The sequence below is a fragment of the Cyphellophora attinorum genome (genome assembly GCF_001299255.1).
Source record: "Cyphellophora attinorum strain CBS 131958 chromosome Unknown Contig1, whole genome shotgun sequence".
Classification (NCBI taxonomy): domain Eukaryota; kingdom Fungi; phylum Ascomycota; class Eurotiomycetes; order Chaetothyriales; family Cyphellophoraceae; genus Cyphellophora; species Cyphellophora attinorum.
This window is the reverse complement of record NW_017253229.1, coordinates 1,739,915-1,765,751: the sequence shown is the minus strand read 5'-3', so window position 1 is coordinate 1,765,751 and position 25,837 is coordinate 1,739,915. Positions and strand designations below refer to the sequence as shown.

Sequence of the window (25,837 nt, the reverse complement as noted above, 5' to 3'; positions counted from 1 at the left end):
GATGCAACATTTACTTGTGCGCAACGGACACGGAGTGTGGACTGGCTAAGAATGTGCTGGGCCCGATTGACGCAAAAGCGTGCAATGTTGGGGTGATGAGGACGAGTGATCCGAATGTTGTGACGATTTTCAGTCGGGTTAAAGTTGTTTGCGCAAAGTAAACAGGATCAAAGCCATTAAGAGACGAGACCAAGAGGAGTGACGTGAGGTGATCGCGAAGCGAGGGGGTCCGGATATGCGGTTTGGTTTCAGTCTTGAGTCTTACGAGGGAGTGCTGGTAGTTGAAGATCATTTATATCGACAGAACGCAGCTCGTAGGCTCTGTCATCCGGTTTGCCAAGCTTTCTGCCTTGCGGGCCTCTTCTCTTCCCAGATTGCCTCTCACTACATATCTTCATTTACAAAACCACGTAAAAGCCAAGTCCATCCTCGATCTTCGCGCTTGGGACTGTTCGTCGACAGATCACTACAAGCAGGCTGTCAGGCACGCGCTGATTACCGTAAGCGCAAAAGAACCAGTGGTACGTTTCCTCGAACCAAGTTTCGCCCACCCTCTTTGAGAACATACATTCATCATGTCATACCCGCCACCACCAGGTCTGAGCGATTCCGACGCCAGCAGACCGCCAGGTCTACCTGCAAAACCTCCTCCATCAAAGTCATCCGGCTTCAAGCCAGCCTTCAGTTTCGCACCGCGCGCAGTCGCTCAGCAGGCCCGGACGCAGAGCCCAGCACAGTACGCCGCACCACCAATTCCCGCATACAGCGCTCCCGTATCATATGCGCAACAACCTCAGCCATACCCACAAGCGACCTACAACGCTCCTCCCCAGATTCACAACCCCTTCCCAGAGCCCGGCACAGCCGCAGCCGCGGCAGCAACTATGATCCAGAATACGAAGCCCAAGTAGCGCAATGGCAGTCTGCTACCTAAGCAAAGACGGCGAGAAGCCTAGACTACCAGGACAATCCGCAGCGAATGCCGCAGCCGCATACTCGTCCACCGCAAGAACAGATTCGCCAGCAGCGAAAGATGAAAAGCCGAAGACAGTACAGCGATCAGGCGGAGGCGCCACCTGGCAAGACCCCTCCCTACTCGAATGGGATCCTGCACACTTCCGCATCTTCGTCGGCAACCTCGCCGGCGAAGTGACAGACGAGTCGTTGCTGAAGGCCTTCTCCAAGTACGAGTCGGTGCAGAAGGCACGAGTTATCAGAGAGAAGCGGACAACCAAGTCAAAGGGTTTTGGCTTTGTGAGCTTCAGTAGCGGTGACGACTACTTCCAGGCAGCACGGGAGATGCAAGGCAAGTACATTGGCAGTCATCCTGTACTCATCAAGCGAGCTGTGACGGAGGTGCGACCGACGACGGTCCAGGATAAGCGGGGAAAGAATAACAAGAACAAGGCTGGGAAGGTTGAGCATGGTGGGGTCAAGAAGAAGGGCGCTGATAAGACGAAGGGCGGGTTGAAGATTCTGGGATGATACAGAGTTTGCGAGGCTCTGACCTTCCAGAATGATTTCAACTCTGAGCAAGCGTTCATTTTTGTCGAGCCAACGATCGAGGTAAGACTTCGCTGAGGAAGTGTCTGATCTGGTTGTTCTTTCTCGGAAAACAAGCTCTACACACAGCAGGGGCCGACCGGGACAACCTTCTCATCACCTTCGATGGCGTACGGGACTTATACCTACATCGGCTCTACCCCACCGGAGAGTGTAGTAGAGGCTTGCTTGAACGGCTTCATGAGACAAACAACATATCACCGCTCGCAGTATATCGCATACAGGGGACATGGCTAGTGCATGATGGCCAGGTGAAGCCACGCGTCACCGATCGGATAAGATAGTTCGATGAGCCTATGTTGAGGAAGTACATCGAGCAAGAAGATGCTACTCGCAAGGCTCGCGAAACAATCGCTCCAGACAAGGAAGCGCCCATGCCTAGCAAGAATCAGGAGAGAGCCGGCGCAAATCCTCGGCTTTGTCGCGAGTGGCAAGTATGGACGGGCTTGGCCAAGCAAGATGGATTGAGATACAGTCCTTCGCAGCCTCTTCACTTGAGACACTCTATCACTCTTCATTACTCGGTTGCCCTCACTTGCTCATACGGCGCAGCGTGAAGTCCTCCTTGCTCTTCACCGTCTCCAGCACAACGTCTCTTTCTCTGACGACTGCATTGGACTGCGCCCATCATATCTCTCTACGCTCGCGCAACCCTATACTCGAATCAAGTCCACAAGATCATGCCTCAAAATACTTCTGCGCCTCCATGGGTATGTGAACAGATAATGTCAAACCTGAACCCAAACTCGACGCCATGCCGCCGGAAATACTCGAAAAGATCCTCGAATTCACCGTCCCCCAACGTGTCACTATCGTGACAACACATCAACGCGATTACTCACGCTACAGCTATCAAGAGTACGAATACTTTTGGTCTGACACGACTGCATGGAAACAATGCCATCCGTTCTACTGGCGCGATGATGATGGCTCCCGAATCAGGAATCTGTTGATCTGGGATTGCAGGCCTTGGACTCTTCTTCTCATCTCGAAGGGCATTCGTCAGGTTGCGGCGAAAATATTCTGGAAACGCATCCACTTCGAATTCTGGGTTAGAGGCGGCAGCATGGCTACGTATCGCAGCTACTTTCATGATACTGTCAAGGATCAGGTTCGCGATCATTTTGAGAAGATCTTGACGAGGGAGGACGTCTAGACGCACAAAAGAAATGTCGGCGTGGGCAATATTAGGTCAGACGGTCGCTTCCCCTTAGCACTCGCAGCCCCGGGGACAGTCGCAGGTCGAGCGACTGCAAAGTGGCCCGTGTCTAATCACAAGGCTGTCCTCTGCAGGTCGAATTCATCCCAGAACAATGACAATATGCAAATCAGACCCTTCGGTCTCCCGTTATACGAGGTCTCCAAACTTCGTCCCCTCCGCGGCTTCCTTCCGCCTTAATTGACGTGCAACGAAGCAATCGCCAACCTGCAATTTGATCGATGATCTTTGTATCGCTGCGTCGTCAGCCTTGACTACGATACGTACGTGAGCCCAGCTATGCGCTATATCAAGTCTTCACGGTGAACGACAAATCCGCGCCGGAGAGCGTTTTCGCGAAAGATGTGATTGGCTGTAGTACAAAATGCTGCTATGCTGGAACAGGAAGGAATGAGGTGAGTCGCCTGATCTGGACAGTATGATGAAGCAGCCATACATATGCGAGGCGACTTTCGCCTGCTGAACGTTGGCTTTTTGACAGACTGAGCAGGTTCGCGTGTCTGGAATTGAAACCGCTGTGCCTATGGGTGGGCGCGAGATGCTTGTGTTGCTGTATGTGTGGTGGCTATTGGAACGTTATGCTTGACAACTGACTCTCTGCGATTTGTTCAGGATGGGAAGGAAACAAGGCCTGAAGCCATGGCGTCCGGAAGGTATATGAAGCGTATCTTGCGCACTGTATCCTCCTCTTACTTCTTCAACAAAAGCGCCAAGTTCGGTACCTGGCCTTCGAATACCAAGTAGCTCTGCAGACACCAACGACTCAGCTCAAACCAGACCAGCGCCCAATCTCTCTGCAACACTATCTCCTACCATGGCGAACACAACCCTGCCTACCGCTCCCATCGCCGGCATCACGTTCCCGATCACCCCCTTGACCAAATCCGCCCTTGCCCACATCCAGACCAAAAACATCCCCTCCACTGTCAACCATACCGTCCGTTCCGCCATCTTCGCCCTGATCATCGCCTCCAAGCACCCCGGCTTGAGCACCGTCGACCACGAAGCGGTCGCCACCGCAATCCTACTGCACGACCTGGGCTGGTCGAAAGACCCCGACTGTCGATCCCGAGACAAGCGCTTCGAGGTCGACGGCGCGATCGCCGCAAAGAATTGGCTCGCCTCCTCCGTTGAAGCCAAGAACGCGGCTGCCGTGGGCGGCGACCTCAACGCGATCTGGTACGCCATCGCACTACATACCACCCCATCTGTGTCTCTGCACTCCCCGGACCCAGTCGTCGTCGCTACAGCGCTCGGCATCGTCGCAGACTTCTTGGGGCCGCACACACCTGGCGGACTAATCACGGAAGAGGAGTTCAAGGAAGTGTTGGCGGCGTATCCGAGAGTTGGGTTCAAGGAGGACATGCTGGAGATCATGTGTGGATTGTGTAGGGAGAAGCCGGAGACGACGTTTGATAATTTTGTGGGGGATATTGGGAGGAAGTGGGTGGAGGGATATGAGGAGCAGTGGGAGAGGAGGAGGTTTGAGAGGACTGTATGGAAGGTTTTGGAGGGGAACGGGGCGCTGGAGAGCTGAAGGGGGCCGAAGTGAGTTTGCGCGCATTGCTGGCGAGCGAAGCAAAATCTGCTCTGTGTATGGGGAGGCGACTGGGGGCAAGCTGTCCCGCAGGCAGGTGTTGGAGGGGCTGTTGAGAGGGGTTGACGTAGTGGGGGCAAGTTGTGCCGCAGGCAGGGGTTGGAGGAGCTGTTGAAAGGGGTTGACGTTGAGGGTGGTTGTCTAATGGGACGAGACTGATGATTGTGGGTGTATTAGCTGGAAGTGCTGTTGCATCAAGCTGCCTGCCTCACACTGCTGCTGCCCCGAAGTGATGCTGCCCCTACCCCGGACTGCTCCAGTCCCGGACCTTTCCTACATCGAGCTGCCGTCGGATCCTTCATGATGAAAAGTGTCGTGTAGTTGACTTCTGTTGACTCTTCGAGTGAATCACCTTTGTCAGCAGACCCTGTGATACATACTTGGTTAGAACCAGGCCCTGGACCGACATGTTCACCACCTTTGCCATTGCTGTTGTAGTTAAGAGATTATCAGTAATGTTCAAATGGAGAGTAGTCAGGCTGGCGGCAAACCTGCCTTTCTGAGTTAGCGTCTTCTGGAAAGAGCTCTAAATCGTGAACCCACTCACCGGCGAAATATTCCTCCAGTCCCTTTGCTTCAATCCGAGCGCGAGTGTTCGGACGACGGCGATATATTGTTGCGGTGTCGAATTGAAGATGGAGTCCGCTCACAACGAACAGAAGGACCAGAGTGCTGCTCTTCAGTTCCCACCACAGCAAGGCCACGGTCAAAGTCAAGGTGCACCACAATACTCGCAAGCTCAGCCGTCGTACGCGTACAATGCCGCCGCCGACTATCCTCCTCTTCCCGAGCACGACCTCGGCATCACCTCGCAGCAGTATGGTCGTCCTATAGAGAACGATTTCACAGCACATCTTGTGGCTGCAGCTCAAGATGCCGCTGGAAGAAATGGGGATACTCCAATGCGGATTGACACCTCGGGGTCGTCGACGCATGGTATAGCACTGCCAAATCAGCAGGCCAACCAGCAGAACTTCCCGTCGGCTGGATCTCGAGGCAGTGTCGATGTGACCCCGGATAGTGCCACGCCTGGCGACAAGAGCAAGTCCAAGGCCAAAGCCTCACAAGCTTGCGATGAGTGTCGACGCAAGAAGGTAAGACCTCGTGGTCTCTTTCGTGGAGCGTACTGACCTCAGTAGACGAAGTGCATCACCACTACCACTGACGATGGCGTTCCAACCCCTTGCAATAGTTGTGTCAAGGCCGGACTGGACTGCCAGTACAGTCGTCAGCCTCTTAAGCGCGGGCCAAACAAAGGGTAAGACTTACTACCTCGCTGCCGCTGGATGTAAGTTAATCAGTAGCAGCTACATCAAGGATCTCGCGGAGCGAGTGCAGCAAGTGGAGCGCATATTCGACAACCCAGCAGTTCGACAGTCGTTCGACGGAGGAGACATCTTTATGTCCACCGATGAGCCATGTCTGGTGCCCGTCGGAACTATTCGTTGCCTGGCGCGCGGCCAAGTTTTTCCGCTCCAGGATTCGAACGCTTTGGTAGCGTGAGCTTCACCCCACAACCGCAATCTGCCACAAGTCGTCCACGAGATCGTTTCAGCATCGCAGTGCCTCCTGACGAGCCAGATCCACCAGAGAACACTATCAACTTTTACGACAGTATGGATACTCTCGATCGTCCCGCGAAGCGTCTGAAGACGGAACCCGCTTCAGCTTCGGCTGGCTCCGCAGTCTTCGAGTCTGTCGACCTCAAGAAGTACTATGACACCATCCACCCTAACTTTCCTCTCCTTCCAGACGACATCGAAACCGCCATGAAGGTTGTTCGAGGCGCTACTGGTTTCGTGCGACAGCTTTTGCTCTCTGCCATCAGCTTGCTTCCAGGTCGACGCGACGACAGCTACCCAGGAGGTACCGACTCGAGTACGAGCTCTTCCATCATCAAGACGCTGGATGGGATGTACAGCCGTCTCGATGCCGCACTCGCTGCCCACCTTACATCGTCCGTCAACAGACTCGCCTTTGTCTGGATCTGCGCCCTACTCGTCATTCACGCTGAGTGCAACATCGATACTTATTACACTCACGCGAAGTCCTATCTCCTCGTCCGTGTTTGTGCCGAAGCACTTGGCGAGCTGAGAGACAAAACCGCAAATCGTCTGCTCATCCAGGAGCGCGCTGCTGGCCTCGACATTCGAGACTTCGAAGAACTAGTCAACCGCGCTTTCTGCGTCACCTCCATTCAGAAGAAGCTCACCCTCCTCGCTACTGGTCTCCTTAAATCCAACGATGTCGACGACTACCCGAGCTCCTTCGAGATCGACGCTCTGATTGGCATTTCTCCCTCTGTCAAGTTCCTCATCTACAACGCCCGAACTCTATCGTGGTACCGCGAACTCCTTCTGGGCCCCCAACCTGATAACCGCCGCAAGCTTTGCAAGGATATGCTGCTCACGTTTCTCGAAGACTCCGCCGCCCAGCGTTCCCAACTCTCCACCACTTCTCCACTCTACCAACAGATGGCCGATTTCATCGATCTTCTGACCGTCCGCGTAGCCTATGTTCCCTTTCCAGTCGATCTCGTCACTCCAGCCGCCAAACTCGCCACCCAACTCGGCCAATCCACCACTAACGACCCTGATATCTACAATCCTCTCGAAATCCACCTCCTCACCTGCTGCGTCTTCACCTTCCTCGAAATCCTCGCCCTTCCGGACACAGACTCCAATCAATTCTGCGGACCCGTCGCCATGCAAGGCATCAATTCCATCCGCCCGGTTCTCAAAGACAAAGCCGATGCCTACAAGCTACACACCCGCTCGCAGTCCGACAAGAACTACATCTGGCCGAACACTACCAATGGCAAGCCAGCGGTGAAGAAGCACTGGGCCGAGGCACTGCTCGAGCACATGGAGAAGGCGGAGAGCAGAGGATTCCAGAACCCGGACATGGCGAGAGTCAATAAGCATGGTGTCGCGGTGCGGGCTGATGGGAGCTGGATCGATGCGACGGCCAATTTCGCGCAGTTGATTGAGCAAGGGCACTTGAGGGTCTTGGCGTGGTATGCGAACAAGATGGCACGCGGCGAGGAGAAGGAGGAGGAGAGTGGAGGTGGTGAGTTGATGATGCCACCTATTCCTGCTCTTGTTGACGAGCCCCTGGCTACTGCTGTTGCTGTCACGGCTGAGGAGGCTGCGAGAGCTGCGAGTGCTGTTGTTGAGTCTGCTGGTCAGTAGGACGGGAAAGCCGGAGTGGTGTTGCTCGGAACGTGACTTGATCCTCGCCTATGCCTTCTTATCGAGAAGGCTGGCTTCTGAGGATTGTCTGCCGCTCGTCAACCACCATCGGGGTTCACTCTGCACCAGCTGATCGACTTCAATTGGAACTGGAGAGTGGTTGTTGCCAGGTTGTCAATCTGGGGGTTAGGCTGAAGTCGCATGCCGCTATTGCATACAAGATAGTGACGCTACCATATTGGTAGCGTGTGAATCGATATTCCAGTGCATACCCGAAGACCACTTTCTCGACGATCTTCCATTATGACTGTACAAAGACAAACTCTTAACAGTAGTTTCGAAAATCTTGCGGCAGAACCATTTTTCTGAGTGCACTCTCCAGTTGCTTCCAGACCGGTGACATGCATCAGAAGACTACCTATATACCACTCATCACTCCTCCCATCGCTTTCCCTTCTCGTAAGCGCACACACGCTCGCTCTTCCATTCTTAACCCCAACATCGCATGGAATTGCCCCATCGACCTTCCGACACACCCCGAGCCTAACATCGTTGTCCTTGAAGGACCGCACAAGGCACTTGTGAAGACAGCGCTGATGGAGCCCCTGGTTGAAGGCGGCTCAATGGAACACTGGGTCGTCACTGATGTTGGCGATGTCGATATCAGAGCGGTGGAAATTCTTCAGGATATGCAAGTGACTGCTGCGCGTGACCATCGGCGAACACATGCCCTGGCATGAAGATCCAGTGGTGACTATCGGCCAGTCACCGGTCGTCCATGATTACGGCTTGCCTGAGACCTACACGACGCCTTCCCTCAAACCTTTGTGGCACATCACATCCTTGTTCGACATCCTACAGACACGCTGCACGATGAGTCAACATGAATGGCAACTTCGACCATTTCAGGGCCGATTCACAGCCTGATACTTGGTCTCAGACATTCACGGCCACACAGTGAAGCCATTCCGCAAATCCAGTTGCTCGCCAAAACACAAACGACCTATCGTTTCTCGCTTCAACCGAGCAACACAATGCACACCATGTTCGAGACGAATCAGCTCCTACACGTCGTCCTGTTGACAATGGGCAATGACCGGTGGCATGCGAGAACGCGGTGCTCTATAGGCCAGTCACGGTCTCGTTGAGCATGAAATCAGCCATACTCCTGCTTCCGCTATTGCTCCAAGAGGAAGACCGGCAGGATCAACACGGTATAGGGCTAGACCGCCGATGCAAGCGTTGCAGGCAGGCCGGAAGTCGGACTGCTGTTGCTTCTCCCCTCTGCTGTTGCTGTTCCCCTCTGCTGCATTCCCGGGCCGAAATAAGTATCGCAGTGTCCTCCTCGTCCTCAGGGAGGAGGAGCGAAGTCGTGAGCCGCCGACATGACTGGTTAGGCGCTTTGTAGCTGTTGTGGTGTGGTCGAGAAGTGTGCTCCAGATCGCCGCTATCGAAGTTGGCCAACGGACTGGTGAGTGACTGCCCCTAAGTGACTACTGAGTAGCCATAGGTCACTGTATGCCAGTGTCTGCTTGTCAGTCAGTATCGATCAAGTGCATTTCCAGGTCGTGTTAAGTGCTTTTTATGCATTGCTGGCATAATGACTCGAAGCATTGGCTGAAGTGCAACATCTGCGAGCACGTTCATCAAGTCATGAACTCACGGTGAGGGCGAGGCTCAGCAACAGAGTGACATCATCAGAAGCACATCCCGAGGGCTGCCGAAACACTTTTGATTATTGGTACAGTGGTCTTATGCTCTGATAACGAAGTCTCTATACCGTCATTTTGCCTTCTTTTCACCACCAACAACGCCAACCACACCCTCCGCGCCCACGACAGCAACCGAGCTCGGACTCCTCAGTGTCTGCAGCGGCGGCAGACCCAGCGCACCACTTGCTTCCTTCTCTTGATCTCCCAAGCCGACACCATTGTCTTGCGCACCTGCCCCATCGAGATTCAGTGTTGAAACCGCACCGTCGTCCACCACCCTCTGTGCAGCGTGTCTCTCGTCCCCTTCTAGCAGGCGATGGCGCAACTGTTCCTCTCTGACCTCCGCCTCATACTCGGCATTATGCGTCCTCAGCCTTTCGATACTCAGCCGTGAGGTGGGCGTGTCGTTGCCGTTGCGACTGCTTAGAGTAGGGCGGAGGCTGTCTGGTGGGAAAGTTGGTGCTGTTGGCGTCGTTTGAGAGGAGTCGAGAGCTCGGTTTTGAGAAGCTGACGAAGCTGTTCGCGTGGTAGGGTGGAAGCCATTGACTATCTCCGAGGACAGATTGCTGCTCTGTGCAGCATTGTTGTCTGCAGCAGTGAGTTGTTGTGGGCCGGTTGGCCCGTCCGTGGCACTAGCGACCTTCGATATTCCGGGTGCTGAGAATACAGCACGTGTGCTTGCCCCGCTGACACTCATTGCCGAATAACCTGTCCGCGTGGACATTGTGTCGACATCTTGTGTTTGCGACGGCGACCGCAGATGTGATGCTGTGCGGAACTTTGGTAGGAACAGGGGCGTCGGGAGCGGCGTGTTGCTTTCCGGTGCTGTCATAAATGACTCCATACCCGAAGTTGCAGTAGTCAGGTTCGGTCGCTGGGCCTGATCTACTGGGTTGCTGGCATCAGCTGTGGCTGGCGGCGTCACGACAACGTTGTCGTTCTCGAGTTGCGACACGGAGCTGGGCATGGATGGGAGGGTTGGTTGATGGGATTGTGTGGGTATAAAGTTGGCATTGGCTTGTCCTCTGTCTGTGACAGAGATTGTCCTCCGTCGTGAGCGGCTCCTGTCGGCGGTGTTCTGAGTCGACAGCTGTCTTGATGTGATTTGTTGCCGCGAGACAATGAGCGGCGCGACGTTCGTCGGGCTCGTGGCGAGGTCTGTGGCCTCAGTCCCTCCGGTGCTGCTTCTGTGGCGGTCGAGTGTGCGGCGCCGTCCACCTGCAGCTGCTCTTTCTCAGGCTCTTGAGATTGAGCTGCGTCTTCCTTATCCTCCTTCTCATCCATATCCTTCTCGCGCTTTATGGTCATCTCATCGTGCTTACTGCCCCACATTGACCACATCGCCAGACCGTACGATTTGCGCTGCTTCTTCTCCACCTCACGTGCCGTCCTGCGCGTAGCAAGTGCACTCGGCGGGGGCTTCTCGTCTGGTCCAAACGGCACGTTCTTCTTCGCATGTATCATCTCGATTCGCTGTTTTTGTACCTTCTTCTTCGTTGAAGCATACTTCGATGCCCAGCTGTCTTTTGCATCCATCCATTTCTGCACTGGACCAGGCTTGATCAGACCAACCTCATTGATGTCCATTGTCGTCGCAGGAAGTTCATCTGCAGAGGGCAAGTCTGAGATGTTGCCATATCGATTGACGAGCTGTCGAATCATATGGTTGTGGAAGAAGGGTAGCGGGTCGCCTGCACGTCCGACGAACTTGGGTTGAGGTTGTGCGGCGTTCTTCATTTGGGCAATGCTGTCCGTGGACTCGGTGGGTGACTCAGAGTCAGACTCTGTGGAGATGATGGAAATGTTGTCATCGTCCATGATCTCGATCGGGCGCTCCTGAGCTCGTGCAAGAGCCCAGGCACCAAATTGTGCTATTGATCTGTACATGTATTTTGCAGGACGCGTGAATGACAAAGTAGGCGCGACGTGGCAGAGATCCTCCCATACTTGTAGTTGGACGGGTGTCGCTTTGTACTGGTTGAGGATTTTGTCTTCGGGGTCATACCTTGACCTGTACGTGTCGGAAAGAGGATATCTGTGCGGGTTGGCGGCTTTGTGGGCCAGGTATATTTGCTCGTCGCGAAGCATTTCGCCGCCGCCAACAAGGATACAGAGGGGCGGAAGACCGCCCAGGGAAGGCTGGAGGATAGGAGAGACAAGAGGGTGAGATAGGAGTGCATTAGTGGTGTAGAGCTGGATCTGTTCTTGTATAAGGACGAGCTTGTTGTTGAGGTGGATGGACAGAAAATGATTGGGTGCTGGGACCCGATTTGCGGTTGAGGAGCCAGGATCATTCTTGCCTGGAGCTGCGACACCCAGACGCTCAGCAGATTCGTCAGTTTTCTCTGCGAATGCTTCCTCACGAGATTGTGTCCGCGTGAGTCTCTCGAGTGCCTTTCCCTCATCGTCATTTGGCGGCGGCCAAGCGACTGACGGCCGGTGATGGAAGCCGTGGGATGGAATATAGTCGAGCGGATTGTCGCCAGAAACACTGGGGAAGGAGTGCGTTAGGTCGACCCATGGCGAGATCAGAACAGCACCAGCAGGTAAAGGTAGACCTTGATCGCGCAGAATGCAGAGCATGGACACGACCATACCTCCTCCAGCCGAGTCGCCGGCCAGTACGATCTCAGACGGAGAGTGTACAGTCAGCAGATACAGATATACCGCCAAACAATCTTGCAGGCCGCAAGGAAATGGAAACTGCGGTGCCAGCCGGTATCGTGGAGCAAGGACTCGAGCCTTCAGCTTTCTCGCATGGCGCTGCATCTGGTAGCGGTGCTCGTCGACGGAGCCAAAGAAGTAGCCTCCGCCGTGAACGTAAAGCATGATCCGACGGCCCTTCTTCTTCTCGCGTTTCCGCTCCAGGTAATGTGAGGACATTTCTATCCACTCGGCGCGGAGGACGCTGTCGTTCCGGCGCCATTGCCACCATTCGACTCCGCCTACCGCCTTGACACCTTCTGGACCTAATTGCTTGATGATGGCATCGGCTGCCCTTGAGACCTGCTCGGGTGGAATATCTACGTTGTCCGTCTTGACCCATGTCGGCGTGGGCACCCATTGGGCGGTAAATGCTTGGAGCTCGTCGATGGTCTTGGTTGAGGCGTATGTGAGGAAGGTCTTGATGAGGTGCAGCCCCTCATCGTATGAGATGTGTGCGGTTGGCTTCTTCGCTCGCGGCTTACGGTTGGCATACTGTGTGGTGCGTCAGATGAGTGCTTCGCGTCAAGGACGCGTATGGGAAGTACGTACATGTGACACACAGGTCTTTACCACAGTTGGTGTAACTGCAGACGCGACCTGGAACGTCGTTATGGTCATCTTGTTTGATGATCTTACCGGAAGTCGAGGATGTCAAGGGAGGCCGTCAGAGCCATGATTCTGCTGAGAAGTACGAGGAGATGATGTTCAGTAGCGATGCAGAATGATACTGAGACTGTTAATGTAACAAAGGAGATTCTTTTACAAGACTTTTGCGCGTGTTGATGGATGTCAGTGTCGGCAAATGGAGGGTTATGGCCTGTCGCTTCGCCCCGGATGTGATCTGTGATCTTTTCGAAATCTCCGCATTGCATCATCATGCATTCTAAAAGACTGGGGACGGATATTGCAAGCCGGTCAGAGGTTTATTAGGGACGACAGAGAGAGCTAGGTACTGCTGTGCATTATCTTGATATAGAGAGTGGTGGTAATATACTAGATCAGAGCCTGTCCCTTGTGCATGGCTTCTCTGACCTCGCGCACGATATCCTTCCTGTCGTGTTTACCCACCAACACCACGCCTCGACCACGCCTGCCCATTCGCCCAAGTCGTCCTAGGCGATGAATAAAATCTATTGTCGTATGTGGTACATCGTAAAGGATTACGTGGCGCACCGCCAAGGTGTCAATGCCACGTGAGCCCAAGTCTGTTGTTACAAGCACCTTCACGTTGGGCAAATGTCGTGATGGTCCCGTATTCTGCTCTGTCCGGCCTCCTTCCAAGGGCACAAAGTCCCGAAAGTTGCGTTGGCTCTTGTCTTGAGCAGGCTTCTCGTTTCCCACAAAGCGGGTCGACGACGTGAAGGCGTCAAGAATATCGTTCTGCCTCTGCTCAGAGGTGTCGCGCGTAAAGGGGACAGCATCCACTCCTTTGCTGGCCAGGAACTTGGCAACCTCTTCGGCTCGTTCCCGTTCGTTGACAAATACCATCATGCACTTGACCGTATGATGGCTGGACGTGTCGTCGTGTACAGCTTTGCCAATCGTCCAGATCACATCGGCACACGCTAGATCTCGATTGCCACGATACAGTGGCTTGTCGATGTCCACCATGCCCAGCTGCACTCTGCGTTCAATGCTGTGCAACTTTGGCGTGACCAGTCTCCTCGCATTTGGATAAGTCCTGTCCATATACTTATCTAGACTTCGAGGAATGGTGGCAGAGCAAAGTATGAGCTGTTTCAGTGATGGCGCTGCTCGATCGATGATGCCTTGGGTCGTTTCGTTGAAGGATCTGTCAAACAGTGAATCTGCTTCGTCCACGACCAGGTATTGAACGCGACTGAGGATGTTTGGCTCTTTTTCTGCGATACTGGAGATGAGATGCGGCGTCGATACCACGATATCCACACCACTTGGGCGGAATAATCTGCTGCGAATGACGGTGGGCGTGTTGGCCGAGGAGATAGCCTCCACGCGATACTTGACAGTATGGGACATAAGCTTGGCCACCTTGCCCACCTGAGTGACGAGCTCAGATGATGGCATCAAGATGATGGCTCGGGGTCGACCCATGGATGGGCTCACTTTCTCATCAGCTTCGTGAGGGTCAACCTCGAAGACGTTTGTAGCCAGTCGCTGCTTCTGTTCCTCTTCTCTCGCTACCTCTGCCACTTTGTCGATCTCCTCTTGTCGCTTCACGTTATCGATGACTGGGAGTAAATATGCCAATGTCTTACCAGACCCTGTTTCTGCGGCCAGCATAAAGGTATCGTAGCGGTGGTCGCTATTCTTCTGCTGTGACTCTTCGGCTTTTAGGAGAGCTGGAACTGCAAGCTTCTGCGCGGGCGTGGGTGTGTATGTCTCCAATCCCGGCAATACCTGCGAGTACACGGCATCGACAACGGCTGGCGTCAGTCCAAGTTCTTCGAAAGTCTCGATCTTATCAAGTTTAGCTCTAATCCTGTCACGCTGTATGTACGACATGGGCGTCAGAGTCTGCTGCATCTTCAGTGCGTGGTAAAGAGGTCGGTCGTCGTTCCGTGATCGAGTCTTAGGCTTGTCGGCGGCGTCTCTCGATTCTGGTCTGGCACGTGCTGCTGGCTGCGTTTGCGCCTGCATCAAATCGCGAGGTACATGTCGCATGTTCATCCCACCGAATGGCCCTGGCTGTTCACGTTTCTTGCGGACTTCCCTCTCCCCTGTACGACCGACGTCTACGGTCAAGACCTTGCGCGCAGGATCTCGCCGCCTTCGCATGGCCATAGCCATAGATCTGTGTTGCTGCCATACTGATTGATTGCGTCCGATGGTTGCCAGAAAGGACCGAAACTGACACGATGGACATACCGATGCCACGGCCGATGACATTAGATGTGGCAGCGATGTCAGAGAGAAATGGCACAAGGTGGTAGCCACTCTCGAAAGACTGACGCCAAACGTGAACTTTTTGGTCGGAGAAGTTGTCCGAAGCTAGCGGCGGCGGGCCGCGATTAGCCTTAGTTGAGTCTAGCGTATCTGCGGAAGCGGCGTTGCTCGGGCAATGGCTTCTAGCAGCGATAAACAAATGACGCGCGCCTATCAACTCGTAGCTCGCTTCAAACACCACTCGGCCTCTCCACAGCTTCCTTCTTCAAGTCGATCACAGCTTTGTCAACATTCGAGCCCGAGGCCACTTCAGCGACCGCTACGGCCTCTCGAGTGCAAAGGCTGCTATTCCATTCTGTGCATTCATTCTACAGCATTGAGTACGATATCGTTGATCTTGGAGTCGGAGGCAGTTGAGCTGCTCGGCCGACTCACATTCCTCATCAAAGCATACGCTTGACAGTCCACTCTTTACATGGTCTGAGCGTCTGACATAGCGAGCGAAGACATTGCCATTGTTCAACAACCACAGCCATGGCTTCACAAACTGTAAGTCGTCCCTGACTCTGCGGTCTACCAAACATCGTCGGCTAATGGCTCATCAAAAGGTGCCGCCGCTGCGTATTCAGAAGGGCAGCAATGGCTCCCCCAACAAGCTACCAATGGTCAATCATCGTCCATTGTCGGAGCTCAGCCCGATGGCGATTCGTCGCAACTCACCGAGCTTCCCGCAGTCAAAGGTAAGACACCACAGCACCCTATAATCACACCAGCTGACCCGGACGTCGCAGAGCCCAGCAAAGGTCACAACATCACCTCAGAAGTCTTCGCCCTTCGGCAACAACTCTCCACGCGATTTCTGGCAAGGTCGTGATGTCAACTCACCTGCGCGAGAACTGCAGAACCCGATCGAGAGCATGCCGTCGCCGCCACCAGCAAAGCGATCGTCTATCGAGAATTTGAAGAAGGCATCCCGAGTCAAGAATAGTAGCATGTTTGCTCGGGAGCAGACTCATCACTACGATCCATCGCGCCCCAGTATTCTTGATGGCCGTCCACTCAACGGAAGCATTACCTCAAACCGATCTTCGTTCTTGCGCGACTCCACGTCCTTCATTTCGCAGGAGAACAAGTCTCCAGTGCAGAGTCCGTTGCAGTCATCGCCGGGTAGACCACTTGAAGACACCACCAATGCCTCAGTGCCGCTTTCGCCGAGCAAGAGCAACACTTCGCCAACCAAGTCATCACTGTCTAAGAGATCAGGCAACGCGTTCAAGAACAGCGCTTTCGACCCCGAGACTGGCATCTGGGAAGATGACACCGATCGTGAGGAGAAGAAGTTGCCGGCGGGTCGTTATTTGCACCGTCATGCAAAGAGTGTCACATTCGACCAAGCACCACCGCAGGTCAACGAATATGAGATGACCACTCCCGACCCATCATCCGTCGCATCAGGCTCTCGCGAGGGCAGCTATGATGACGATGAAGACGAAGAAGAGGACGAGTTCAGCTTCGAGCGTGGCTCATCAATGGATCACGACGACAGTTTCGATGCATCGCTGGAAGACACCGAGAAGACGCCCGTCGTCCTGCCAGAAGACTGGCGCTTCATGAGTCCCGAAGCGGCCAACACACAGCTCACCCGCGGCGAAGAGGACGTCTTTGATGAAGAGTTCGGAAGCCCTGGTCCGACTGCAGACCCAGGAGCTCGTGCCTACCAACCTCACCAGGCCAGTCTGAACTCTGTCGACTCCAATGGCGAACGTCGACCACTGCCGCCGCTGCCACCAGGAGCAAGCTCGCCCACCAAAAGTCCTGGCCGAGACAGTCTGTCTGGTGCACTGGAGCGTATGAGTAATCCCTACCGTAACTTGCCGTCTCCACCCCAGGCTCCGATGGTGTCCAAGAACGACATTCGCCGCATGAGCGGCAGTGGCCTATCAATGAACGATCGACTGCGTCTCATGATGACAGAGAAGGAGAAAGAGCAGGATACTCAGCGAGAGCGCCGTATGCGCCGCGCTGACGTCAAGGAGACTAGTCCAGTGAGAAGCCCAAGTCAAGAGCCTGTCCATCTTGCTGTCGACGATGCAAATGAGGCCGAGGGCGTTGAAGCGGCTCCTCCCACGCAACTGTCTACTCGCGACGCCATTCTCCGACACATGCGCAGCGAGCAAGACCTGCAGCAACGCGCCGGCAGTGAAGAGTCCAGTAACCCGTCTCATGCGTCGTACGATCCAGATGTCCCGATTCCGTCACTCGAAGATCCTACGTTCAGACGGTCTTCGGTCGAGATCAAGAGAGAAGATGACGAAGACGACAATGGACTGTACTCGATCCCTGACATGTATGCACACTCTGTCACAGCGAGCGAAGCCGATCAGGAAGACATGACCAGCCAGTACTCGCAGCCATCTCTGCCTGCCTTGCCGGCCCAGTCAGATGACGGCCAGGACACTCCGCGTGCCTTGAGCCTGCGAGAGAACAGCAAGCCCAGCAGTCAAGCAACGGCCTTGCTTTGCCCGACTTCATGGCTGACTTCAGCATGAACACAAGTTTCGACGCCGGACTTGAGTCGTTCATGACGCCTCCAACAGAGCAAGTGGCCGGCGACAAGTCAGACGTGTTCTCGCAATCTGTCGATACCAAGCTGCCAGATCTTGCAGCCCTACGCAACTCGATCCAACGTCCGTACACACCTCAGGAGCAACTGGAAGTCCCACAGCCCGCGTGGGAGAGCGAAGAGCCTGGTACTCCGAGCTCTGTGATCCGTCATCCTACCACTGATGAAAATTCGATATCTCCAATAAGTGATGACTTGAATGATCAGCAGTTACCTGTCGATGAGCCCATGTCGCCAAAACTCTCGGCGCCTACGCCGGCCACTCTCGACAAAGATCTGCCCGCCACACCACCAGAACCGGTCACAGAGCCCGAGCCAGCAGCCTCTGATGCACTCCTCGACATACCTACCGCAAAAGGCGCCCGAAAGAGCAGTCTCGTTCAGCTTGAAATTCCGAAGGATCAGAGCGACGAAGGCTTGAGCTTTGGCCTAGAAAAGGAGTTCGATCGCGTGGTCGAGGCCCAAAAGGTAGAGTTTGAACGGTCCCTCCAGCACCTCTACTACCCGTTCAACGGACGATTCCCATCAAATGAGCTTCCTGATACGAAGGACTCACCTCACAAGAACTCCCCTTTCAAAGATCCCCTACCTTCCAGACCCCGTGGCGCACGTCTCATGAATGAAAGTCTTGCTAACAGACCCTTCCCCAACCAGCGAGGCTACTTGATGCGACAGAATACAAAAGTCGTCGTTGCGAGTGAGCGTGTGTCCCACGATGACAGCCGCCCAACCGATACCGCCCTTGGTGTACCATCCATCGAACCGAACGAAGTCGTCGCGTCGCCTCGGAAGACCAGTCAACCCACCTGGACCGCCGAGCCCTGGACCGGCAAGTCTCGTCGAAAGAGCATTCGTGTTGGCGGTGAGACATCGCCTATGAAACGCAAGGAAGTAGCTCCGCCGTTGCCTGGACAGGCCAGCGCGGTAGACACCCTGAACGCTGTCACGGAAGACGATCTCGCCGAGGAGGAAGCCGAAGACTTCGAAGATGGTGCCGAACGAGGCCGTCTCTTCGTCAAGGTCATTGGCGTGAAAGATCTGCAGCTGCCCTTCCCACAACGTAAGTCTCTATCATTCATGATCGGAGGCTCTCTGCTAACATCTCCAGACGAGCGAACCCAGTTCGCCTTGACACTCGACAACGGCCTCCACTGTGTCACCACTGCCTGGCTGGATCTTGCTCGAGATGCACCTATTGGTCAAGAGTTTGAACTTGTGGTTCTGAACGAACTCGAATTCCAGCTCACCCTTCAGATGAAGCTAGAGGAGCCCAAGATCCAGCGTCCTCAGTCTCCCAGCAAGCCTCTCAGCTCGCCGAAGAAGACTGGAGCCTTCGGTAGACTCTTCGGCTCCCCCAAGAAGAAGGAAAAGGAATTGCCACCTCCGACTCGCACAAGACCAGTGACTCCACCATCGTTCTATGAGATGGTACAAGGTCTCGTAGCCAAGGACGGCTCTTTTGCTCGCGCATACATCAATCTTACCGAACATGAGAAGCGTGCCTATGGTCGACCATATTCAGTGGACATCAAATGCTTCAACGAATGGGCTATGGAAGAAGTCGCCATTGGCAGCCACCGTAGTAAGCGTGGCGCCACTTCGATGCAGCGACGTCCTCCGTACGAGATCGGTAAGCTGGAGCTGCTATTGCTCTATGTGCCGAAGCCGAAGGGAGCCAAGGACGAGGACATGCCAAAGAGCATGAACGGTGCTGTCCGAGCCATGAGAGATGCGGAGGAGAGAATGCAACAACAAGCCAGCATCCAGGATTTCGAAGGTCATCTCAGCCAGCAGGGCGGCGATTGTCCAGTAAGTCCACCCAAGTTTGCTTCTTTTGATTCGCACTAACCAAGCCACAGTACTGGCGTCGCCGCTTCTTCAAGCTCGTCGGCACAAAACTCACCGCCTACCACGAAGCCACCCGCCAGCCCCGTGCAACCATCAACCTTGCCAAAGCAGCCAAGCTCATCGACGACAAGTCCTCCCTTGCTCAGAAAGAGACCTCCACTAAAGGTGGTGGGCGGCGACGCAGCGCGTTCCACGAGGAAGAGGAAGGATACATGTTTATCGAAGAGGGCTTCCGCATTCGCTTCGCCAACGGTGAAGTCATCGACTTCTACGCTGACTCCAAGGAGTTGAAGGAGCAGTGGATGGCGGCCATGAGTCAGGTTGTTGGTAAGCCTGGCATCGCGGGTTCGTCCGGTGCTGGTGGGAAGGATGCGAAGGCCTGGACTGAGATGGTGCTCAAGCGCGAGAAGAGCACTGTTCGGAAGAACATCGTCGACCAAGCGAGTCGGACGAAGGCTGCTGCACCGCCGATGCCACCGATGCCTCAGGCTGCTACGGATGTGCCAATAAGGAAGTCGAGCAACCAGCAAGCGCAGCAACTACAGCAGGCTCAGCACATCGCACAGCAGCACCATCAGTCGCTACCAGCGCCGGCACCTCGACCCAAGTCGCCCGTCCGCCAACAGGTTGCGCCGCCTCTACCTAGCAGCATCCCTTCACCGACGAGCAAGACATCGCGTCCAGTGATGAACCCGCGGCAAAGCACAGGTGACATGCGGACATCAGGTCATATGCGGACTGAAAGCTATCAGCCGGCTGCCACTGGATCGAAGAGCCAGAGCAACAGTCCGGTCAAGAAGAGCTTTGGTTTGGCGCTTGGTGGGGGACTGAGTGCGATGAGTGGGGAGGAGAGGAGGCGGAAGGCGCGGAGTATGCTGATGTGATCAAGTCAACTCTGCGAGTCGTTTTTCTGCGGACATGGGCATGTTGTGAGGATCATCTGTGGCTGGCGTTATGTGTGAGAATACATTCGGGAAAGGCAGGACTGGATCAGGCGCTGCATGTCTTTGCATACGAGTCACGAACACGACTCCAATGGCTTTCCGTTCACATCAGGATGTTGCAAGAGAGAGGGTGTTGTACAAAGCTCTTGACCTCTGTACGAGTGAGCGTGTAGCTGTAGTTGCTGAACAACGAGAAAAGTTCGAAACTCACCGTGATGCTTCTTTGCCGGTTCGTCGGCACCGACGTGCTTCTGCTGTCGATGAAGTGCAATTCTTGTACTAGCATCTCTCACGCTGGGGAGTTTGCGGTGGCTTTTGGCAGTGGCCTAATTCAGTGGAGCAGGAAGTTCACGCCGGTTGACAAGCTTGCCCAACAAGCCAGGTCCTTGTCTGCTTGTGGGCTTACGAAGGTTTGTCTGCATATTCGAAGGTCGATGTTTGGCTATACTACAGGAGTGTCATATCGTGCAACTCAGGTGGGTGGTGATAGATTTTGGTCGAAGGCATAGGTAAGAGATAGCGTGAGGGAAGGTACGAGCATCGATCGAGCCATGGAGCGCACATGCAGCATTTATATCCCAATTCCATAGCCTACGGTTCTTGAGTTCTTGTCCTACGCTTCTGAGTGCTGAAACTGCTACCAGCTTGCACTCGCCGCAACGTCAAGGCAGCGCAGTTGTTTATGTATCCAGGGGACAGTACGGAGCAGTGGACGGGACTATTTGCACGTGCTAGCTCGCTGCTGTCAACGCAGGCGTTTCCGGAAAAGGACATATCGCATACCGGTTGACAAGTTCTCCTTCCACACAAATCGCGGGTCATCCGGTCTGCTCCAGTACCCTACCTGAACCGGTTGACAAACCAAACAATCGTGGAAGGTGCTCGAGGCACGTGCACCAGCCGCTCGTGGTTCCGCGTTTTCAAGACAAGGAGAAGGAGCGATCGATGGATGTGTGCACCTGCTGCGGCTGCTTGGATGCAGGATTGGAAAGGCAGGCGAGGGACGTGGAATGCCTTGTCATCCGGTCTGATGTAGAGCCCAACCGGCGCCGGTTGACTGCGCGAGCAGCCGTGGAAGGTGTCAAGAAGGCACTTGCCACTCGTGGCGTCAGAGAACGAACGATGGGTAGAAGGCGCGACCGACTTGTGCTCCTGCCGTGGCTGCTTCAAGGCAATGTTGGGAAGGCAGTCGCGAAATGGCTTGTCATCCGGTCTCATGTGGAGCTTTGGTCGGGCCGGATGACAGTGTTCCTCGGGAAATGGTGGGTGTTTCATTGCTTTACTCTGAGCGTTGTTATTCATTTGTCCTCAGATCACAGGCAACAATCATGCAGGGAGATACAGATGTCTTCATACTTGAGCAGAAAATAGGAGGGAAACACAGTGGGGCAACAGGTTCATTGGCAGGGCGTACAGCGCGCCGGATGCCTGGGCAGGAATCGTCCCCCCATTCATACTCTCCTTCTTCGTCTCTTACGTCCCATATTTTTTCCGCTATATCGCTGAACTCTCCGGGCAACCCACCACAGTCGAAGCCGAGAAGAAGACTCAACACTGGTAGTTCGCCTTCCAAGTCATCCAAGTCATCCTCATCACCACCTTCTCCTCAGGCGCAACCACCGCCGTAAGTTCCAAGATATTGGGACGATGACTGCTCCTCTACGTAACCGCTGAGAAACCTTGCTTGCCAGGAAAGGATACATGGGTCATCTCGGAATGCGAATTCGATTGTAATCGGGGCAGCTTAATCTTGGCCCCCGCTTCGCATTTCTCTGATGTAGAGCTGACATGCGCCGCCGATCAGTATGAATTTCGCCGTATCTGGATCTGAGATTCCGACCAAGATCCATTGACAGGCGCGACAACGGTTTCATCATGCAAGGCATCGCCTCTCTTCTCAATCTCCGCTCTCTCCTCGCTGCCGCCCACTGCTTGATCTCATCAACTGCTCGTTTCGGATTCTGCTTGCGCGCGAAGATGAAGTCCTGAATGGCAGCTGGAGACAGTACTCCCTCCGGGCAATTCCTTGCAAAGTCTTCGGCAAGGAAAGGGATTTGCGCCCCACTATAGTTCACCGCCTTTCGCGATTTGACATCGTACATCTTGGTGAACATCTGCTTCGCGATCGACTTGGTGATATACTTGAATTCGATTTGACGGGAGACGCGACCGTGGCGAATTAGAGCATCGTCAAGGACATCCTTGTGGTTGGTGGTCATGACGACGATGTGGCCTTCGGGAGCACGGCCACTGTCGAGCATGTTGAGCAGGCCGGCGAGTGTGACACGATTCGGGGACTGCGATGGTTCTTCTTCCTGTTCTTCCTCCTCTTCATGCCAACTGCCCTCATCGTATCCAGACTCCGATTCCGCATTCTCGTCCAGAAGTTGGTCACGCTGCCATCGACGGTATGCACCCTTGTCTCCTGGTTTGTGAGATAGCTGAGCAATGCGACGCTGGTGCGCGTGTTGTCGTCGCTGTGTGTTGCTGGACTTCTCAGGATATTGACTTCGCATGGATAGCTGTACAGACCTGATGTCATGTTTTGATCTTGAGTTGACTATTGGAGCTGTACGTTGCCGAGATAGGCCAACGCAATCGATGTCCTCAAGTAAGAGGAGGTCTTTTTCGCCAAGAGCCTCACCGAGCTTGAGAAGCATTTCATCGTCCAGATTCGGATGTGTCAGGGATAGCACGTGGACTCGCATTCCAAAGTGTCCAGCTAGAGCATATGCAAGCGTGGTCTTCCCAGTCCCTGGTTTACCGTGGAAAAGATACCCTTTCCGCCATGGAATGCCGAGACTTCGGGCGACTGCCTCATCTTCTTCGTAGTACGCTGTAATTTCAGACAATATGTCGGCTCGGAGATCGTCTTCCATCCACACGTTCTCCACGGCGCGCTGTATTTTGGACTTCAACAAAGTCCATGAAGTGCCGCCAGAGTAGGTAAAGATGCGTACCTTGCCCTTCTGTTGAGCAGACTTATTCACTTCCTCAAGCCAGTCTTCAAGCACCTTGGTGGACTTGTCCAGGCAGAAGAAATCCAGAACGTTGTTTTCGTTCTCCGATTCGCTTTCCTCGAATAGAATGAGTTTGCCGCGGTAGATGAAGAAGTCCGTAACGTATTCTCTCTCGTCGATTCTCAGCTTGCCCCTCTTCTCATCGTCCTTTTTTCCGTTGTCTTTGTCCGCGTCCTGCTCAGAAGCATCGTGCTCATCGCCTTCATGGGTGCTGGCCGTAAAGAACCTGCAGGGTCTAGCTAGAGCTTTACGCATGAGGAATAATTTAGCTCGATCGATACGCGAAAGATCTGAGCCTTTCTTCTTCTTCGCAGCCTTTATCCACTCTAACGCATTGGTAGCGAGCTCTGTGCCCAGATATGTTCTCATCCGGACCATGTGGTTCGTCTTGACTGACTCCAGGATTTTGCCAGGAATTTGTGACAGTGAAGAATTCATACTTCCGACGAACCTGAAGATATCGCGAATGAGTGCGATGACATTGATGACGTTTGAGAATGTTGACCAGAGTCTCGCGAGTGCAGCCACCTCAGAGCCGAATGTATCTTGGACCATCGCGTAACCGGACTTGCACGCGTAGCGTCGGAGGAACAGCATGAAGAACCGCTTGAGACTACTCGACCCTTCGGAGGGGTTCATGAATCGAGGGTTCAAAGGTGGAGCCATTCTACCAGCAGACGTAGACTGGTGAGTGATGAGCGATAATGCTGAAGTGCTTGATGAACCTGAGATTGAGGGTGTATTTGTCGTCGGAGTTGATGCGTCGGGTGGACAAGCAGATCTAGGGTCCTCGCCTGGTCGAGAGTACAGGACACACGATAAGTCGTTCTCAGCTAATGCCTTGCTGTCGCTACCAACAAGTCGTAGAGATTCTTTCGTAGGAGAGTCTCCGTTGGGATAGAAAGGTGTTCGTCGATCGAGAAATGAGGACCTTGGTGAGCTCGTTGTTGACATGTAGCGAGAGTCCAAATCTAAAAGCACCCTCTCAGTGACTTCGCGTGTGATTGCTTGGATGGACTGATTGCTGATATCTTTATATTCTTTGTTCGTCTCGGAAGCTAGCATCTTCTCTTTTGCTGCTGTAGTGTCAATGTGATTGGCGACGTCTGAGATGTAGTCGGCGGTGCCATGAGCTGCAGCGTCCCAGTCGATTTTGCCAGCCAGCTGTGACAGAAACCCTGCCATGTTGAAGGCGCGTTGCGTAATCGATATTGCTATGAAACAACCAAGTGTCGAGGATGATGCGACTAGAGAGATGCAAGCGTCGTTGAATTCTTCCGAACGCGGGTCGATTCGTGTCAGAGTATCCAGAGAAACATCGCGGAAGATTGCAGAGGAGGCTGGCTTCAACCATCGGAGGTCGCAGACAGACCTCTGTGGCGCAGGCATCGCGAAGTGTACTTCATGTGCCGGGGACTCTTGTGAAGAGGAGTGCCAGGGATGACGGAGTGACAGAGGTGAAGCATCAGTGCCGTGACCGAATCTCAACTGAAATGCCCTGCTTCGCTGCTTTTCAGATATTTGCCACGCCATGAGCAACTTCATCGACAATCACAACGTTCGAGGTACAGCTCGTGGTACTGAATGACCAGGGAACACCGAATTCGGCTGAGGCATTCAGTAGCAGATCCAACGCAAAGCTTCTTGGAAGGCAGCATGCTAACAACTGTAAGACAGTAGACATCAGATAACGTGAAGGTATTGTCGTAAGGGGTCCACGAAAGCCATTATCGGAGGGTCCATGATTGTCGATATAATCGCCTCGAAAGATCATGCTGGGATATCATCGAACACTCGGCCACGGTCGAAAGATGCTGAATCAGTGTAGGTTCGAGAGAAGCTGTTACAGAAGCGTGATATTACTGTCACCGTCTCAGCAGACAGCATGGCATCGTCAGTGTTGCGGAGGAAGACTCAGTACGTCGTTCAAATGCATTCGCGATGGGCGCTTGTCCCCTTTTGTGATTCGAGGGCATGTCATATCCGTCTATGGTCGAAGCAAAGCATTTGTGAGTTGCTAATCGGAAGCAATCGCCCGGGAGTGGTGGATGTGCTTGTCCAACGACGTGTCAAGCTTTTGACAGCCAGAGGCTCGAACAATCAAGCGTGCAAGCACGATGAAGTGCTCAGGACGTGCTACGAGGAAGGTGGGATGGACGCACTTGAGAGAAGTCGTCGATTTAAGTTGTCGGCACCTGACTTCGGAGTCACGTGATTATTGAGGACCTTGTGCTCTTGCTGCGACTGATTGGGCGCGGTATTGGGAAGGCAGCCGCGGTCGCGAGACGGCTTGTCATCCGGTCTGATGCGAAGCCCAACCGGAGCCGGTTGACAGCACAATACAAGCAGTCGAGGAAGGTGCTCGGGTAGGCACCTGCACCTGCCGCTTGTGGTGTTGTGAGAGAACTTTAACCGAGGAGAAGGAGCTATCGATGCGTGCTTCTGCTCTGACTGCTTGGGTGCAGGATTTGGAAGGTCCTTAGGGGCGGAACACGCTGTCATCCGGTCTCATGTGGAGGCCTCGTGAGACCGGGTGACCTGGTTTCGCT

General features: G+C 54.1%; 7 protein-coding genes across 7 annotated transcripts; 4 read left to right on the top strand and 3 right to left on the bottom strand.

Annotated features, from left to right (window-relative positions):
* Positions 1 to 575: 575 nt before the first annotated feature.
* AB675_916 (putative RNA-binding protein) lies at positions 576 to 1,485 on the top strand (the record flags this gene model as incomplete). Its single annotated transcript, XM_018149680.1, has 2 exons — positions 576 to 907; positions 936 to 1,485. 2 exons carry the CDS (start codon positions 576 to 578, stop codon positions 1,483 to 1,485), a joined length of 882 nt encoding a protein of 293 aa, XP_018005573.1.
* Positions 1,486 to 2,317: 832 nt separating this feature from the next.
* AB675_915 (uncharacterized protein) lies at positions 2,318 to 2,719 on the top strand (the record flags this gene model as incomplete). Its single annotated transcript, XM_018149670.1, has 1 exon — positions 2,318 to 2,719. One exon carries the CDS (start codon positions 2,318 to 2,320, stop codon positions 2,717 to 2,719), a length of 402 nt encoding a protein of 133 aa, XP_018005663.1.
* An 877-nt stretch (positions 2,720 to 3,596) lies between these two features.
* AB675_914 (uncharacterized protein) lies at positions 3,597 to 4,319 on the top strand (the record flags this gene model as incomplete). The annotated part of the gene is made up of 1 exon (XM_018149660.1): positions 3,597 to 4,319. One exon carries the CDS (start codon positions 3,597 to 3,599, stop codon positions 4,317 to 4,319), a length of 723 nt encoding a protein of 240 aa, XP_018005659.1.
* Positions 4,320 to 9,352: 5,033 nt separating this feature from the next.
* On the bottom strand, positions 9,353 to 12,606 carry AB675_912 (AB hydrolase superfamily protein C4A8.06c; the record flags this gene model as incomplete). The annotated part of the gene is made up of 3 exons (XM_018149640.1): positions 9,353 to 10,307; positions 10,418 to 12,480; positions 12,538 to 12,606. 3 exons carry the CDS (start codon positions 12,604 to 12,606, stop codon positions 9,353 to 9,355), a joined length of 3,087 nt encoding a protein of 1,028 aa, XP_018005945.1.
* A 375-nt stretch (positions 12,607 to 12,981) lies between these two features.
* Positions 12,982 to 14,751, bottom strand: AB675_911 (ATP-dependent RNA helicase mrh4, mitochondrial; the record flags this gene model as incomplete). The annotated part of the gene is made up of 1 exon (XM_018149629.1): positions 12,982 to 14,751. The coding sequence occupies one exon, from the start codon at positions 14,749 to 14,751 to the stop codon at positions 12,982 to 12,984; it is 1,770 nt and encodes a 589-aa protein (XP_018006022.1).
* A 636-nt stretch (positions 14,752 to 15,387) lies between these two features.
* Positions 15,388 to 20,208, top strand: AB675_910 (Bud site selection protein BUD4; the record flags this gene model as incomplete). The annotated part of the gene is made up of 6 exons (XM_018149618.1): positions 15,388 to 15,402; positions 15,462 to 15,593; positions 15,645 to 17,290; positions 17,335 to 18,536; positions 18,585 to 19,285; positions 19,336 to 20,208. The coding sequence occupies 6 exons, from the start codon at positions 15,388 to 15,390 to the stop codon at positions 20,206 to 20,208; spliced, it is 4,569 nt and encodes a 1,522-aa protein (XP_018005394.1).
* A 1,719-nt stretch (positions 20,209 to 21,927) lies between these two features.
* On the bottom strand, positions 21,928 to 24,677 carry AB675_909 (putative mitochondrial chaperone BCS1-A; the record flags this gene model as incomplete). The annotated part of the gene is made up of 2 exons (XM_018149606.1): positions 21,928 to 22,040; positions 22,109 to 24,677. The coding sequence occupies 2 exons, from the start codon at positions 24,675 to 24,677 to the stop codon at positions 21,928 to 21,930; spliced, it is 2,682 nt and encodes an 893-aa protein (XP_018005684.1).
* Positions 24,678 to 25,837: the final 1,160 nt, after the last annotated feature.